The following is a 16,926-nucleotide window of genomic DNA, read 5'->3' as shown; positions in this document are numbered from 1 at the left end:
ATTCACAAAGAAACAAATATGCTTCGGTTGACATTGAAAATCTGAGAACTAACAGACCTTTGCCACTTTACAAAAACAGAGAATAAAAGCAATCGCTACTATGTCCTAAAAATAAGGACAGTAAGAAGTCTCACAACACCAGGTTAAAGTCCAACAGGTTTATTTGGTAGCAAATACCATAAGCTTTCGGAGCGCTGCCCCTTCGTCAGATGGAGTGGATATCTGCTCTCAAACAGTGCACGGACACAGAAATCAAGTTACAGAATACTAATTAGAATGTGAATCTCTAAAGCCAGCCAGGTCTTAAAGGTACAGACAATGTGGGTGGAGGAAGCATTCAACACAGGTTAAAGAGATGTGTATTGTCTCCAGACAGAACAGCTAGTGAGATTCTACAAGCCCAGGAGGCAAGCTGTGGGGGTTACTGATAATGTGACATAAATCCAACATCCCGGTTTAGGCCGTCCTCATGTGTGCGGAACTTGGCTATCAGTTTCTGCTCAGCGACTCTGTGCTGTCGTGTGTCGTGAAGGCTGCCTTGGAGAACGCTTACCTGAAGATCCAAGGCTGAATGCCCATGACTGCTGAAGTGCTCCCCCACAGGAAGAGAACAGTCTTGCCTGGTGATTGTCGAGCGGTGTTCATTCATCCGTTGTCGTAGCGTCTGCATGGTTTCCCCAATGTACCATGCCTCGGGACATCCTTTCCTGCAGCGTATCAGGTAGACAACGTTGGCCGAGTTGCAAGAGTAGGTACCGTGTACCTGGTAGATGGTGTTCTCACGTGAGATGATGGCATCCGTGTCAATGATCCGGCACGTCTTGCAGAGGTTGCTGTGGCAGGGTTGTGTGGTGTCGTGGTCACTGTTCTCCTTAAGGCTGGGTAGTTTGCTGCGGACAATGGTCTGTTTGAGGTTGCGTGGTTGTTTGAAGGCAAGAAGTGGGGGTGTGGGGATGGCCTTGGCGAGATGTTCGTCTTCATCAATGACATGTTGAAGGCTCCGGAGGAGATGCCGTAGCTTCTCCGCTCCGGGGAAGTACTGGACGATGAAGGGTATTCTGTCCACCGTGTCCCGTGTTTGTCTTCTGAGGAGGTCGGTGCGGTTTTTCGCTGTGGCGCGTCGGAACTGTTGATCGATGAGTCGAGCGCCATATCCTGTTCTTATGAGGGCATCTTTCAGCGTCTGGAGGTGTCTGTTGCGATCCTCCTCATTCGAGCAGATCCTGTGTATTCGGAGGGCTTGTCCATAGGGGATGGCTTCTTTTACGTGTTTAGGGTGGAAGCTGGAGAAGTGGAGCATCATGACGTTATCCGTGGGCTTGCAGTACAGTGAGGTGCTGAGGTGACCGTCCTTAATGGAGATGCGTGTGTCCAAGAATGCAACCGATTCCAGAGAGTAGTCCATGGTGAGTCTGATGGTGGGATGGAACTTGTTGATGTCATCATATAGTTGTTTCAGTGATTGCTCACCATGACTCCAAAGGAAGAAAATGTCATCGATGTATCTAGTGTATAGCATCGGTTGAAGGTCCTGTGCGGTGAAGAAGTCTTGTTCGAACCTGTGTATGAAGATGTTGCCATATTGAGGTGCGAATTTTGTTCTCATGGCTGTTCCGTGTGTCTGGATGAAGAACTGGTTGTTGAAGGTGAAGATATTGTGGTCCAGGATGAAGCGGATGAGTTGTAAAATTGTATCTGGAAACTGGCAGTTGACGGCATTGAGTACTGAGGCCGTTGCTGCAATGCCATCGTCATGGGGGATGCTGGTGTAGAGTGCCGAGACATCCATTGTGACGAGGAGTGCTCCTGGTTCAACTGCTCCATGTGCGCTGAGTTTCTGTAGGAAGTCCGTAGTGTCGCGACAAAAGCTGGGGGTTCTTTGTACAATGGGTTTCAAGATGCCCTCGACATAGCCGGAGAGGTTCTCACACAGGGTTCCATTTCCTGAAACGATGGGACGGCCGGGTGTGTTTGCCTTGTGTATTTCTGGGAGGCAGTAGAGATCTCCAACGCGTGGACTACGTCGGATGAGAGCACGGAGGGTGTTTTGAAGGTCCGGATCAAAGGTTTTGATCAGAGTGTTGAGTTGACGGGTGTGTTCTTTGGTCGGATCTGTGGGTAACTGTCTGTAGTGTTCCTCGTTGTTCAGTTGTCGGTACACTTCTTTGCAGTAATCCATTCTGTTCAGTATGACGATGGCCCCTGCTTTGTCTGCTGGTTTGATGACAATGTTGCGGTTGGTCTTAAGAGCGTGGAAAATAAGGAACATCAACAAAACATACAGCCAGATACTCTGACTTGTTAGTCTACTGTGGAGCAAAGCAACTTGTAACTCAAGCTTCTTTTCATTTCAAGGAAAAAGGCCCAAACCAAATTCTGAGCAAATGTTTAGCTAAAAGATTTCAGTTTCTTTTCCTTTTGTGACATTTGATTTTGTGCTACAGAATTTATGTGGAAATGGATTGAATCAAGGGATACAAATTAATCATTTTGAAGAATGAAAAAGAGAAGCTAGAGATATTTTTTTTACACTGGAGTTATAAATATATAATGGGGTTAATAAAATAATATTTTATCAATGGCTTTGACTCAGAAACATAATATAACTTGAGAGGATTTTTAAAGTTCCATCATGGAATGTGAGCCACCTTCTTGAATCGCTGCAGTCTACGTGGTGTAGGTACACCCACAGTGCTGTTAGGAAGGGAGTTCCAGGATTTTGACCCAGCGACAGTGAAGGAACAGATAAATAATTCCAAGTCAGGATGGTCTGTGGCTTGGAAGGGAAATTGCAGGTGGTGGTTTTCCTACACGTCAGTTGCCTTTGTCCTTCTAGGTGGTAGAATTTGTGGATTTGGAAGTTGCTGTCAAAGGAGCCTTGGTAAGTTGCTGCAGTGCATTTTATAAATGGTATACACTGCTGCTGCTATGCATCGTTGGTGGATGGGGTATTGATCAACTAAGCTGCTTTTGTCCTGGATGGTGTTGAGCTTCTTAACTGTTGTTGAAGCTGCCCTCATCCAGGCAAGTGAAGAGAATTCCACCCCACTCCTGTGTGCTTTGTAGATGGTGGATGGGCTTTGGGAGTCTGGAGGTGAGTTACTCGCAGCAGAATTCCCAGCCTCTAACTCTTATAGCCACAGTATTTGTATGACTGGTCCTGTAAGTTTTGGATCAATGCTAATCCATGGATGGTGGGGATTTCAGCTATGGTAATTCCATTGAGTGTCAAGAGGTGATTTTCTCTAATTGGAGATAGCCAATGCCTGGCATTTTTGTGTTGCAAATCTTGCCACTTATTAGCCGAAGGCTTGAACGTAGTCCTGATCTTTGATGTAGCAGTCGAAGACTATTGATCCAATCTTGGTCTCAACTTCACTTTCCTAGCGACAGATAGCTGCAGGTGAATCAATAGCAGACAGACATCAGGTCAAATGGCTTTTCTATCCTTCTCTATGCATTTACTGACTTAGGTCTGAGTTTAAATTCATTAAATGTGGGTCATGTATTTCCTTGATGCTATAGTGGGTAAAAGTCTGACTTCCTTTCCTTCCTCTAGCTTAATGGCAGTGTAGGTAATTGTAGAACCTGCTAAATAGATGAAAACAGGGATTATCTGGGACCTTCCAAATTGTACAGCTTAATTTGAAGCTGAACTGATTACCATCCACCAACTCTGCTGGAAAGTGCAAATTACATTGATGTTAACAGGATGCTGTTAATGGTGAAATTGCTTATTGGCACCTACTACCTTGGCGTACATATATGAAAAGCCACCTGGTTGACAAATAGGAATGTTGCTGGTATCATCAGAGCAGTAATATAGCAAGACTTCAGGAGAAGACATATAGGCACTGCATTTAATCTGTCAAATTCGCCATATAATTTAAACTCTGTAAAGATCTGATGCTGAACAAAGGACCTGGGTTCAATTCCCGGCTTGGGTCACTGTCTGTGTGGAGTTTGCACATTCTCCTCGTGTCTGCGTGGGTTTCCTCCGGGTGCTCCGGTTTCCTCCCATAGTCCAAAGATGTGCGGGTTAGGTTGATTGGCCATGCTAAAAATTGCCCTTAGTGTCCTGAGATGCATAGGTTAGAGGGATTAGTGGGTAAATATGTAGGGATATGGGGGTAGGGCCTGGGTGGGATTGTGGTTGGTACAGACTCGATGGGCCGAATGGCCTCTTTCTGTGCTGTAGGGTTTCTATGATCTTTCTATGAAAATAGCTTTCATTGAGTAGTCTGGCTTGGAATGGAATGGTGCTCAGCTTTCACCCCAAGTTAGCTTGCAATGACCTGTGTTACAATTTATTTTCTATCTTGACCACTTGTTTTACAGAGTGCAACCCGGAGCATCATTTCAAATGTGGAGATGGAAGATGCATCCTAAAGTCCTGGGTTTGTGATGGAGACCATGACTGCATAGACAGGTCTGATGAGGTTAACTGCTGTAAGTCATCAATTCACACTGAACCTTGTAGCTTATCAGCAAATCAGGAACTTGGGAATAGATTGGAAAATGTATCCGGAGCCCTCATGGTCTCTGGTGTACATAAGGAAGGATTTGTGTACTTGAACTGTTTCACAGGAAAATCTTGACTAAGAAACAAAAATTTATAACTAACATTGTGCAGGCAATGCTTTAATCTATTTTCTGGATTTGTAGTCATGCAACAGAATATTAATGCAAATTAAATGTATAACCATGTTCTATGAACAGACATTCAAAAGTTATGAAAAGCCAAACATCTCAGACTGGGTTAAATGTACACCACATCTTAATGTATACACAGGCGTGGACTGACTAATTAATTAGAAAGTGCATTATAAACAAAATATTGAGCTGATTAGTATCTTCCTGCTGGAAAGTGCAAGTGTAAGGATGTCAGTTGAAATAAAATGTTGTAAACAGAAGCTGGATGTGCATTTTCGAATTAAAACAAAAGTGAGCAAATAATACATCCTCAAATAAGACGAAAGAAAAAACTACCCAGATAATTTTTTTTCCAGGGGGATCAATATTCTATATTTTGCCTAATTTTTTCCTTTCTTGCTAGGTATGCTGTTCTTCATGTGAAAACCTAACCAGTGAGTGGCAGTGAACTTTTGACAGGGTGCCAAAGCTAAGCCAAATGCTGTTGACATTTGAGCCCTCAAATTTCTGTTAGATCACAGACTGTCAGAAATGTGGTGGGGAAAACCTTCTGCCTGCAAACAGTGTCCAAATGCTGGGATTAGCTGTATCTCCATATTTTAGATTGATGCCTGCACCATTTTGGTGCAACATTGCTGTCTGTTCTAGTAAGAGTGAAGAATGTTATTCCATCAGCTTCTTGCTGCATTTCCAGAATTGATTGAGCTAGTAGCAATTGAAAGAAGAATTTAAATTTTCTACTTATGCAATGGCAATCAATTACTACCAGCAAATTGACTTTTGGGTTCTTACTTCCACAAATTTTAGTCCTGATACGTAAACTATGTTTGAATATCTGTTGGGGAAACTAAGGTAAATTAATTGTTTGACTAGTTCAAATTTTTTCAGCACTGTCACCCCTGAGCAGACGTGTGGAGAAGAACCATCTGTCTCAACCTCCAGTGTAATTGTTGGTGGTTGTAAAATAGGGTGAAGGCATAGGAAATCTGGATTTCCCTTCATATTCTTTAACCATCACCTTTCTGCAAAAACTACATTAAAAAACAAGAGCTACACTTTCCAGCACGAGTTGTTAAATAGCAGTGAACTAACGTAGCAAAACAGGAATGACATGGAACAAATTGTCATGAAGGCACTTAGGCAACTCTTATGTTCTACATCTCCTGCTGAAGATGATTTGCAATGTCTCTTACAATTTTTCCATTATACACAATTATTTGAACTATTTCAGTGCTGTATTTAAATTGCCTACAATATGAAGTGACAAATTGTTATAAACTAAGTAATAATAATGCTCTCTTCCATTATTTCATCCCTTCTTTTGTGTTATAAACATGAAGATATAAAATGTGACACAACCGATGAGCAAATATTTTCCATTGAACTATCCACAGGCAAAACTTGCAAGAAGAACAAACTCAAAAGTATCTTCCTAACCAGTAAAAGTAAATGAAAAAAAAATGTTCCAGGGCATAAATCCAACATGGGCGGCACTGTGGCACAGTGGTTAAATAACATTGCTTCTTCACAGAGCCAGGGATCCAGGTTCGATTCCGACCTCGGGTGACTGTCTGTGGGGAGTTCACACGTTCTCCCGTGTCTGCGTGGGTTTTCTCCGGGTGCAGTTTGGATGGATTGGCTATGCTAAATTACCCCTTAGTGTCTCAGGATGTATGGGTTAGGGGGATTAACAGGGTAAATACGTGGGATTAGCGGGATAGGGTCTGGATAAAATGCTCTGTTGGATTGTCGGTGTAGACTCAATGGGCTGAATGGCCTCCTTCTGCACTGTAGGGATTCTGTGATTCTATCTTGCATAACATAAGAGAGTAAATCTTCAGAAATGGAAAGGACAAACTAGATAATTTTATATAGCAATGATCTGCTCCTCCCAACGTACTTAAGTCAAGAAATTTCTATTTACTCTAAAATGCCTACATACTTGAAGAAATTTGTACAAAATTATGAGATATTCAAATATATTCCCTTTTTATGGAATCAAGCTACTGGCATAGTCCCAGTATGTGCTCAAAACAGAATAGATTTCCCACTGGGAATCCCATTTCATGAAGGCACACCTTGTGTAATCATGTTTGAGATTGGTAGTTAAACTATCAGCTTTCTGACTCAGGTTAGAATGCTAATACCTCGCACTCCATCCAAGGTCAAATTTTGGACCTTTGCAATGGTGGCAGCATGGGTCCCACAGCACAATGCTGCCCAGATGGTCACTAGTGTGTGGTACTAGGAGAAGGGGGCCCTTGTACTCCCCAACCTCAGGCGCAGTCCTGATCTGACTCGGTGACTGACACAGGAGGATTCAGGGGTCCAGCAGCACAGTGATGTCCATGAAGACCATCTCAGCATCGAGATAGAGGACAGGAAGCAGTTTGCTCCAGCAGAGTGGTGAACAGTGCAGCAGGAGCAGCGCAGCACCAAGGCAAAAAGGCTTTGTTGCATTCATCTTGAAATCCCTTGTGAACTGTGTACTGCCTTATGCACTCCACTCTTTAGCAATCCAGTTTCAGACCAATGCAATTTCATGCTGGTGTCATAAGACAACAGCAGGCAGCTGTTTTAATGAGCATTCATGAGATGCAAATGAAATTCACGCCACCATTGGGAGAATTGCAATCGCTCCCATTAGATTCTTCACTCCTACCCACCACGAAACCTACTGTGGTTGGGACAGGAGAATTCCATCCCTTGTTTTTCCTCCCAAAATGTATTACCACACTTATTTTCAGTGTTTTCAGAGTGAGGAAAAATCTCAAAGGGAGTAATTTCTGGATTACCGCCAGCGACGTGCACTTTTAGATTTTTTTCATGAGAACCACAGCCATTGTTTATGTGGATTTTAAGGAATCCTTCAACAAAATACCAAATCAAATGTTTGTTAACAAAATTTATGCTCATAGAATAGGAGGGTCAGTGTCAGCTTGGATAAAGGAATTGGCTTAAGGGCGGAAAACAGGAAGACCTGTTTGTTTTTAGTTTAGACAATGGTAGCAAATTGGAAGTGTAACTGAGAGTGAGGTTGATACAAATTGACTACAGCAGGACATAGCCAGGCTAACAAAATGAGCAGATAAGTGGTAGGTGGAATTTAATACAGAAAGTGTGAGGTGATGAATTTTGGCAGAAGGAATAGGGAAAGGCAATAGAGATTAAATGACACAGTTCTAAAAAGTGTACAGGGACACAAGGACTTGGGAGTTAATATACATGGATCTTTGAAAGGCACGAGGCTGAGAAAGCTGTTTGGAATGTATGTAAGATCTTGGGCTTCAAAAATAGAAGTATTTGCCACCTTGCTGTCACGCTCACGTTTCTGTTCTTGGCTTGCTGAAGTATTCCACTGAAGCTGAATGCATGGTAACGGAACGGCGCATCATCTTCTGATTAGACATTTTACAGTCTCCTAAACTCAGCATTGAAATCAACAATTTCACACCATGAGTTCTGTTCTCCCATTTTGATTCAGGTTTTTTTTGCTATTGGCTTGTTTTCCATGTTTTTGATTTCAGACAGAGCTGTTCATTATTCTGACACATTCACTCTGGACAAATGCTTTGTCTCTGTACTACAGCCATTGTTACTCACTTTGCCTTTTCCTTCATGACATCACTGTCATCTATTCTCTCCCTCCCTCTACCCTATCTCAGACCATCCTTCTTGTTCTTCTTCTCCAACTCTACTTTCAACTGCATAAAATCTATCACATTTCTACATGCTTCAGTTCTGAAGAAATCATAGGTAACTTGAAATGTTGCACCTGAGCTTCACTGAGTTGGGATGACTCTAGAACCCTTTAGAAATGGAGGGCAGGTTCTATTTCCAGGATTCCCGACCTCATTTCCGGGGTTTCCCAATCTATTGATGACCATGAAATAATTGTCAATTGTCGGAAAACCCCTTCTGGTTCATTAATATCCTTTAGGGAAGGAAATATGCCATCCTTACCTGATCTGGCCTACATGTGACTCCAGAGCCATGATAATGTGGTTGACTCTCAACTGCCCTCTGAGCAAGAGCAACTAGGGATGGGCAATAAATGCTGGCCAGCCAGCGACGCCCATGTCCCATGAATGAATTGAAAACAACATGTTTAAGAAGGATTGAAAAATTGTGGCCAGATCTTTGATCTCTGCCTCACTTTTTCAAATCCTCGGGTTCATGTCAAGAGTGTTTGGTGTTTGAGCACCTTGGCTTGTACAAATTATTTTCAGCAGTATTTCCTTTTCCTGGCATTTCTTCATTCTGGAATATGTTATTTCCTTAAATAAACCTGAATTCCCTTTGAAACGATCTAACCAAACAAGCTGCATATTCGGGCACGCCCACAACAATAGCCACAAAAGTTCCCTGCAGTCCCATCAGTCATCTAGCACCAATTCATCTATTCTTTAATAAAGGTATCAACAGGGTCACTTATGCCTTGGGATTTCCTTCAGCACTGTGTACATTTCTCATTTCACACTTGTTCAACATTGTGAGACCTCAATCGTATTCATGCAGGAGTTCAGATTTCATTTTATTTCACATTGGAACAAAGGATCCTTAAATCTTACAAAAATAATTTCACTTCAACACAATTATATTAAAAAGTTAAAATTATTAAAATCGCTTTCCAGCTTGCAAGAGCCAAGGCTTGATGGAATGCAGTAATGGTCGATGTATTCCGAGCATTTTCCACTGTGATGGCGAAAATGACTGTGAAGACTGGAGTGACGAACTGAACTGTTCCAAAACTCATGGTTTGTAATCCTTCTTCATTCAGTACAAACAGTTAATAAAACTGGAATTCCCATAACTTAAAAATATGAATTCAATCACGCAGTACATCAGAGTTTAATCTTGACAAATTAAATGGTTCCACAATTAAATGTATTTGATTTGCAAGCCAAATAAATTGATGATCGTGTGTGCAAATGAGATTGTAGTGCTTGTCGAAAGAGTCATTTTAGAGTGTTTAATTTGTCTTAGTGGTGTGCTGCTGCATTTATGTCAAATTAAACCCCCAGAATTAATCAAACAGTTAGAGTCATAGAATCAAAGAGGTTTACAGCATGGAAACAGGCCCTTCGGCCCAACTTGTCCATGCCGCCCCTTTTTTTAACCCCTAAGCTAGTCCCAATTGCCAACATTTGGCCCATATCCCTCTATACCGATCTTACCCTGTAACTGTCTAAATGCTTTTTAAAAGACAAAATTGTACCTGTCTCTACTACTACCTCTGGCAGCTTGTTCCAGACACTCACCATACTCTGTGTGAAAAAATTGCCCCTCTGGACCCTTTTGTATCTCTCCCTTCTCACATTAAACCTATGCCCTCTAGTTTTAGACTCCCCTACCTTTGGAAAAAGATATTGACTATCTAGCTGATCTATGCCCCCCGTTATTTTATAGATCTCTATTAGATCACCCCTAAGCCTCCTACACTCCAGAGAAAAAATTCCCAGTCTATCCAGCCTCTCTTTATAACTCAAACCATCAAGTCCCGGTAGCATCCTAGTAAATGTTTTCCGCACTCTTTCTAGTTAGTGCTAGAAGTGATAGAGTGACCAGAACTGTACACAGTGTTCCAAGTGTGGCCTTATCAATGTCTTGTACAACTTCAACAAGGCGTCCCAACTCCTGTATTCAATGTTCCGATCAATGAAACCAAGCATTCCGAATGCCTTCTTCACCATTCTGTCCACCTGTGCCTCCACTTTCAAGGAGCTATGAACATATACCCCCAGATCGCTTTGTTCTGTAACTCTCCCCAACGCCCTACCATTAACTGAGTAAGACCTGTCCTGGTTCGATCTACCCAAATGCATCACCTTGCATTTATCTAAATTAAACTTCATCTGCCATTCATCAGCCCACTGGGCCAATTGATCAAGATCCAGTTGCAATCCAAGATAACCTTCACTGTCCACTATGCCACCAATCTTGGTGTCATCTGCAAACTTACTAACCATGCCACCTAAATTCTCATCCAAATCATTAATATGAATGACAAATGACAGTGGACCCAGCACTGATCCCTGAGGCATACCGCTGGTCACAGGCCTCCAGTTTGAAAAACAACTCTCTACAACCACCCTCTGTCTTCTGTCACCAAGCCAATTTTGTATCCATCTGGCTAGCTCATCCTGGATCCCGTGAGATTTAACCTTATGCAACAACCTACCATGCGGTACCTTGTCAAAGGCCTTGCTAAAGTCCATGTAGACAACATAATCTGTATTGCCCTCATCTACCTTCTTGGTTACCCCTTCAAAATACTCAGTTACATTTGTGAGACATGATTTTCCACTCACCAAGCCATGTTGACTGTCCCTAATCAGTCCTTGCCTCATTAAATGCCTGTAGATCCTGTCTCTCAAAATACCTTCTAACAACTTACCCAATACAGATGTGAGGCTCGCCGGCCTGTAGTTCCCAGGCTTTTCCCTGCAGTCCTTCTGAAACAAAGGCACAACATTTGCCACCCTCCAACCTTCAGGCACCTCACCTGTGACTATTGATGATTCAAATATCTCTGCTCGGGGACTTGCAATTTCCTCCCTAGCCTCCCACAGTGTCCTGGGATACACTTCATCAGGTCCCGGGGATTTATCTACCTTGATGCGCTTTAAGACTTCCAGCACCGTCTTCTCTGTAATATGTACACTCCTCAAGACATCACTATTTATTTCCCCAAGTTCCCTAACATCCATGCTTTTCTCAACAGTGAATACTGATGAGAAATAATCATTTGGGATCTCACCCATCTCTTGTGGATCTGCACAAAAATGACCTTGTTGATCCTTAAAAGGTCCTACTCTCTTGTTACTCTTTTGCCCTTTATGTATTTGTAGAAGCTCTTTGGATTCTCCTTTGCTTTATCTGCCAAAACAATCTCGTGTCCCCTTTTTGTCCTCCTGATTTCTCTCTTAACTTTACTCCTACACCCTCTATATTCTTCACGGGATCCATTTGATCCCAGTTGCCTATGCATGTCATGTGCCTCCTTCTTCTTGACCAGGGCCTCAATATCCTGAGTCATCCAGGGTTCCCTACTTCTATCAGCCTTGCCCTTCATTCTAAGAGGAATGTGTTCACCCTGAACCCTGGTTAACACACTTTTGAAAGCCTCCCACTTACCGGACGTCCCTTTGCCTTCCCACAGACTCCCCCAATTAGCTGTTGAAAGTTCCTGCCTGATACCATCAAAATTGGCCTTGCCCCAATTTAGAATTTTAACTTTTGGACCAGACCTATCATTCTCCATAGCTATCTTAAAACTAATGGAATTGTGGTCACTGGTCCCATAGTGATCCACTTCTGTCACCTGCCCTTATTTCCCAAAAGGAGGTCAAGTTTTGCCCCCTCTCTAGTTGGCCACCCACATAGTGAGTGAGAAATTCCTCCTGAATACACTCATGTTGTTAACTTTAGTATTTTCCTAAATAAGAAAAAAGCCCAAAACATTGCTGTTACTAGAATCAAAGAATCACAGAATCATGCAGTGCATAAAGAGGCCATTCAGCCCATTGAGTCTGCATCGACCACAATCCCATCCAGGCCCCATCCCACAACCCTATGCATTTATCCTACTAGTATCCCCAGCAACAAGGGGCAACATACCATGGGCAAACAACCTAACCCGCACATCTTTGGACTGTGGGAGGAAACCAGAGCACCCGGAGGAAACCTACGCAGACACGGAGAGAATGTGCAAACTCCACATAGAGAGTGACCCAAGCTGGGAATCGAACCTGGGTCCCTGACGCTGTGAGGCAGCAGTGCTAACCACCGTGCTACTATGCCGTATGGAAGCCGGATTTTGTTATGAATTAGTATATTGCACTGTTAGGAATATTGGATGGAATTTAATATCAGTCTGTCTGGAATTCTCAGTTTGGGGGAGGGTTGGTGGGGGGGGGAGGGGGGTGCATGAATTGGAGCAGGTGTGCTTGATCAACCAGGTGGATATGAGGTGAGATCCTTCCACCTCCTGACCCACCCTCCACCTCTGATTAATCCCAGGACAGGAATGATTATGGCTTTTCTCCTCACCTGGATGCCAGTTGAGGCTCTTAAGTGGGCAATTGACATCCATTTCAAGTCCACATCCAACTATCTGAGGTATTCAATCAGCAAAAGGGAGCGATTCACCATGTAGGGTGACCAACAAGCAATTTGAGTTGCTAATCGAGGGACTTGGCCTCAGGAAGTGGTAGGCCTGCTGAGAGTCACACTTCCCCTCCAACCGACTTCACCCTTGCCCTCACCAATGACCCCCTTCCTGCAATGGCCATCCTGCCATTGCTTGCCTTTCTCCAGAGATCCTACGATGAACCTCTCCAATAACCTAAGCGAACTACCGACAGCAACCACTGCTCCTCATGACACTGCCAGTTATGGAGAGCTGTTGGTATCTGATCGCCCAGCAGCTCTTGAGGCTGGGTTTTCCCCACGGAGCTGTGAGCCCCTGGTGCCGGGTTCCTGCTGCCACTTCCTTCCAGGCTGCTGGAGATAGGGTCAGCTGGGGTGCCACCAGTGTTGCTATCTGATATTTAGTACGCTGCCTTCATTAAATTCAGCCCAACATCGCCTATAGCTTAGAAGTTGTTAAGACCTTATTTTCTAAGTTAGAAATTGCAATGAATTATTGTGCGTGTTAAAGTTGTGGATGTCAATGCTGACGTGGAAAGTGTTAGTATTCTTTGCATCAAATGTCAGCATCTGATATTCCCAGTTTAGACTGACCTTTAAACACAATGTTCTCCTGGCCGACAGCATTTTAGGCAAATTCTGCAGGAAATTTGTTAAAATTCTATATTGGGGCAAGGCCAATTTTGATGGTATCAGACAGGAACTTTCAAAAGTTAATTGGGGGAGTCTGTTGGCAGACAAAGGGACGTCTGGTAAGTGGCAGGCTTTCAAAAATGTATTAACCAGGGTTCAGCGTAAGCACATTCCTCTTAGAGTGAAGGGCAAGGCTGGTAGAAGTAGGGAACCCTGAATGATTCGGGATATTGAGGCCCTGGTCAATAAGAAGAAGGAGGCACATGACATGCATAGGCAGCTGGGATCAAGTGGATCCCTTGAAGAGTATAGAGGGTGTAGAAATAGAGTTAAGAAAGAATTCAGGAGGGCAAAAAGGGAACACGAGATTGTTTTGGCAGATAAGGCAAAGGAGAATCCAAAGAGATTCTACAAATACATAAAGGGCAAAAGAGTAACAAGGGAGAGAGTAGGGCCTCATAAGGATCAACAAGGATCAACATATGTACGGATCCACAAGAGATGGGTGAGATCCTAAATGAATATTTCTCATCAGTATTTACTGTTGAGAAAAGCATGGATGTTAGGGAACTTGGGGAAGTAAATAGTGATGTCTTGAGGAGTGTACATATTACAGAGAAGGAGGTGCTGGAAGTCTTAAAGCACATCAAGGTAGATAAATCCCCAGGACCTGATGAAGTGCATCCCAGGGCATTATGGGAGACTAGGGAGGAAATTGCGGGTCCCCTAGCAGAGATATTTGAATCATCGACGGCCACAGGTGAGGTGCCTGAAGATTGGAGGGTGACAAATGTTGTGCCTTTGCTTAAAAAGGGCTGCAGGGAAAAGCTTGGGAACTACAGGCCGGCGAGCCTCACATCTGTAGCGGGTAGGTTGTGAGAAGGTATTCTGAGAGACAGGATCTACAGGCATTTAGAGAGTCAAGGACTGATTAGGGACAGTCAGCATGGCTTTGTGAGAGAAAATCATGTCTCACAAATTTGATTGAGTCTTTTGAAGGGGTAACGAAGAAGGTAGATGAGGGCAGTGCAGTTGGTGTTGTCTACATGGACTTTAGCAAGGCCTTTGACGAGGTACCGCATGGTTGGTTGTTGCATAAGGTTAAATCTCATGGGATCCAGGGTGAGGTAGCCAAATGGATACAAAATTGGCTTGATGACAGAAGCCAGAGAGTCGTTGTAGAGAGTTGTTCTTCAAACAGGAGGCTTGTGACCAGCGGTTTGCCTCAGGGATCAGTGCTGGGTCCTCTGTTATTTGTCATTTATATTAATGATTTGGATGAGAATTTCGGAGGCATGGTTAGTAAGTTTGCAGATGACACCAAGTTTGGTGGCATAGTGGACAGTGAAGAAGGTTATCTCGGATTGCAACGGGATCTTGATCAATTGGGCCAGTGAGCTGATGAATGGCAGATGGAGTTTAATTTAGATAAATGCGAGGTGATGCATTTTGTTCAATCAAACCAGGGCAGGACTTATTCAGTTAATGGTAGGGCATTGGGGAGAGTTATAGAACAAAGAGATCTGGGGGTACATGTTCATAGCTCATTAAAAGTGGGCTCATAGGTGGACAGGGTGGTGAAGAAGGCATTTGGCATGCTTGGTTTAATTGGTCAGAACGTTGAATACAGGAGTTGGGATATCTTGTTGAAGTTGTACAAGACATTGGTAAGGCCACACTTGGAATACTGTGTACAGTTCTGGTCACCCTATTATAGAAACAATATTATTAAACTAGAAAGAACGCAGAAAAGATTTACTAGGATGCTACTAGGACTTGATGGTTTGAGTATAAGGAGAGACTGGATAGACTGGGACTTTTTTCTCTGGAGCGTAGGAGGCTTAGGGGTAATCTTATAGAGGTCTATAAAATAATGAGGGGTATAGGTAAGATAAATAGTCAATTTCTTTTCCCAAAGGCAGGGTAGTCTAAAACTAGAGGGCATAGGTTTAAGTTGAGAGGGGAGAGATACAAAAGTGTCCAGAGGAGCAATTTTTTCACACAGAGGGTGGTGAGTGTCTGGAAAGAGCTGCCAGAGGTAGTAGTAGAGCTGGGTACAATTTTGTCTTTTAAAAAGCGTTTAGACAGTTACATGAGTAAGATGGCTATCGAGGGATATGGGCCAAATGCAAGCAATCGGAACCAGCTTAGTCGTTAAAAAAAAAGGGCAACATGGACAAGTTGGGCCGAAGGGCCTATTTCCATGCTGTAAACTCTATGACTCTAATTCCTAAATCCCCCAACCCCGAACAGCCACTTGAAATAAAAAGGGGAAAATAGTGGTTCTTTTCTGTGCTCATGCTGTTGGTTTGAGATGGTTTGATCAAAGAGCAGCATAGACTACGGATGGACTGGACCAACTTGAACTCCTAATAAAGGATACACAAGGATTTACTTTGGGAAGGAGGCGCATTAAAAACAATGATCATGTATTTTCTGTTTGTTTCAGCAGATCAGAGCCCTTGTAAGGAAGGGGATTTGGCCTGTGCTGAAAATTCCTGTACTGACACGTGCAATGGAAGCTCCAGTTGTGTGGCTCAAAACAGTCGAATAAACTGCAGTAAGTTAGACATGTGCTGTTGGATCAAATTATACTGACAGATGTGCAGCTCACTGTGGCATACCACAACCTACTTTTGACCAAGAGTACAACTAAAGTTTGTAAAATGCATACATCGTGGCCAATGCCTCATAGATCTGTAGATCTTGGTTTCATTTTAAAGATAGCATGGCTTGATTTTTGTTTTCAGCTTGCAGACAAACTATAGTCAATTTGTCTTAACATTTAACCTCCATTCACTTTGCCAGAATCAAAATTTAAATCTTGAGTACCTGCAAAGAAAATCCATTTAAATGTTTTTCCTCTTGCAGGTAAATGTGAGCCCATAACTCTTGAGCTGTGTATGAATCAGCCATACAACTCCACCATCTACCCTAACTACCTGAATCACCGAAACCAGAAAGAGGCGTCTATCAGCTGGGAATTCTCACTCTTTCCAACCCTCGTTCAGACCAATTGTTACAAGTACCTCATGTTCTTTGCATGCACCGTCCTTGTACCAAAGTGTGACTATGAGACTAATCAACGGGTCCCACCTTGCAGGTAATGCAGAATGTCTTCTATTTGAAAAATACACATCAGAAAATATGATTGACTTCGGACAATTTCAATCAAGAATTCTAGCAAAACTCTCTGTAACAACACAATAGACTGGGTTGTCATGTTAATGTGTCACCTTTTCTCCCTTTGTAGCTTTCACCAGATGTTTTTTCACAACTGTAGTCTAAGCCTGTCACATTAACAATCTGAGCAAACTGCTGGAGTAAATGAAACAAGGTGCTGCTGCAGAGTGTGGGAGTTCATGGACACCAGTGGGCTCCAAGGCAAACACATCTGTAGCAAGTGTCTGCAGCTTGAGCAACTTTGGCTCTGGGTCATTGAGCTGGAGGCTGAGCTACGGGCACTGTGATGCATCAGGGAGGGGGAAT

General features: G+C 43.1%; 1 protein-coding gene across 1 annotated transcript in view; it reads left to right on the top strand.

Moving 5' to 3' along the window:
- Nucleotides 1–16,926, top strand: part of corin (corin, serine peptidase) — a 207,132-nt gene that overhangs the window by 138,629 nt on the left and 51,577 nt on the right. Inside the window, exons 9-12 of the mRNA XM_078238027.1 lie at nt 4,339–4,449; nt 9,288–9,410; nt 15,890–15,997; nt 16,309–16,540. Coding sequence (XP_078094153.1) covers nt 4,339–4,449; nt 9,288–9,410; nt 15,890–15,997; nt 16,309–16,540 — 574 coding nt within the window. The remainder of the gene's footprint in view (nt 1–4,338; nt 4,450–9,287; nt 9,411–15,889; nt 15,998–16,308; nt 16,541–16,926) is intronic.

This window comes from Mustelus asterias, chromosome 1 (assembly GCF_964213995.1).
Source record: "Mustelus asterias chromosome 1, sMusAst1.hap1.1, whole genome shotgun sequence".
NCBI classification, from domain to species: Eukaryota; Metazoa; Chordata; class Chondrichthyes; order Carcharhiniformes; family Triakidae; genus Mustelus; species Mustelus asterias.
Note: the sequence above shows the minus strand (reverse complement) of the source record. Positions and strands in the feature narration are given on the sequence as shown.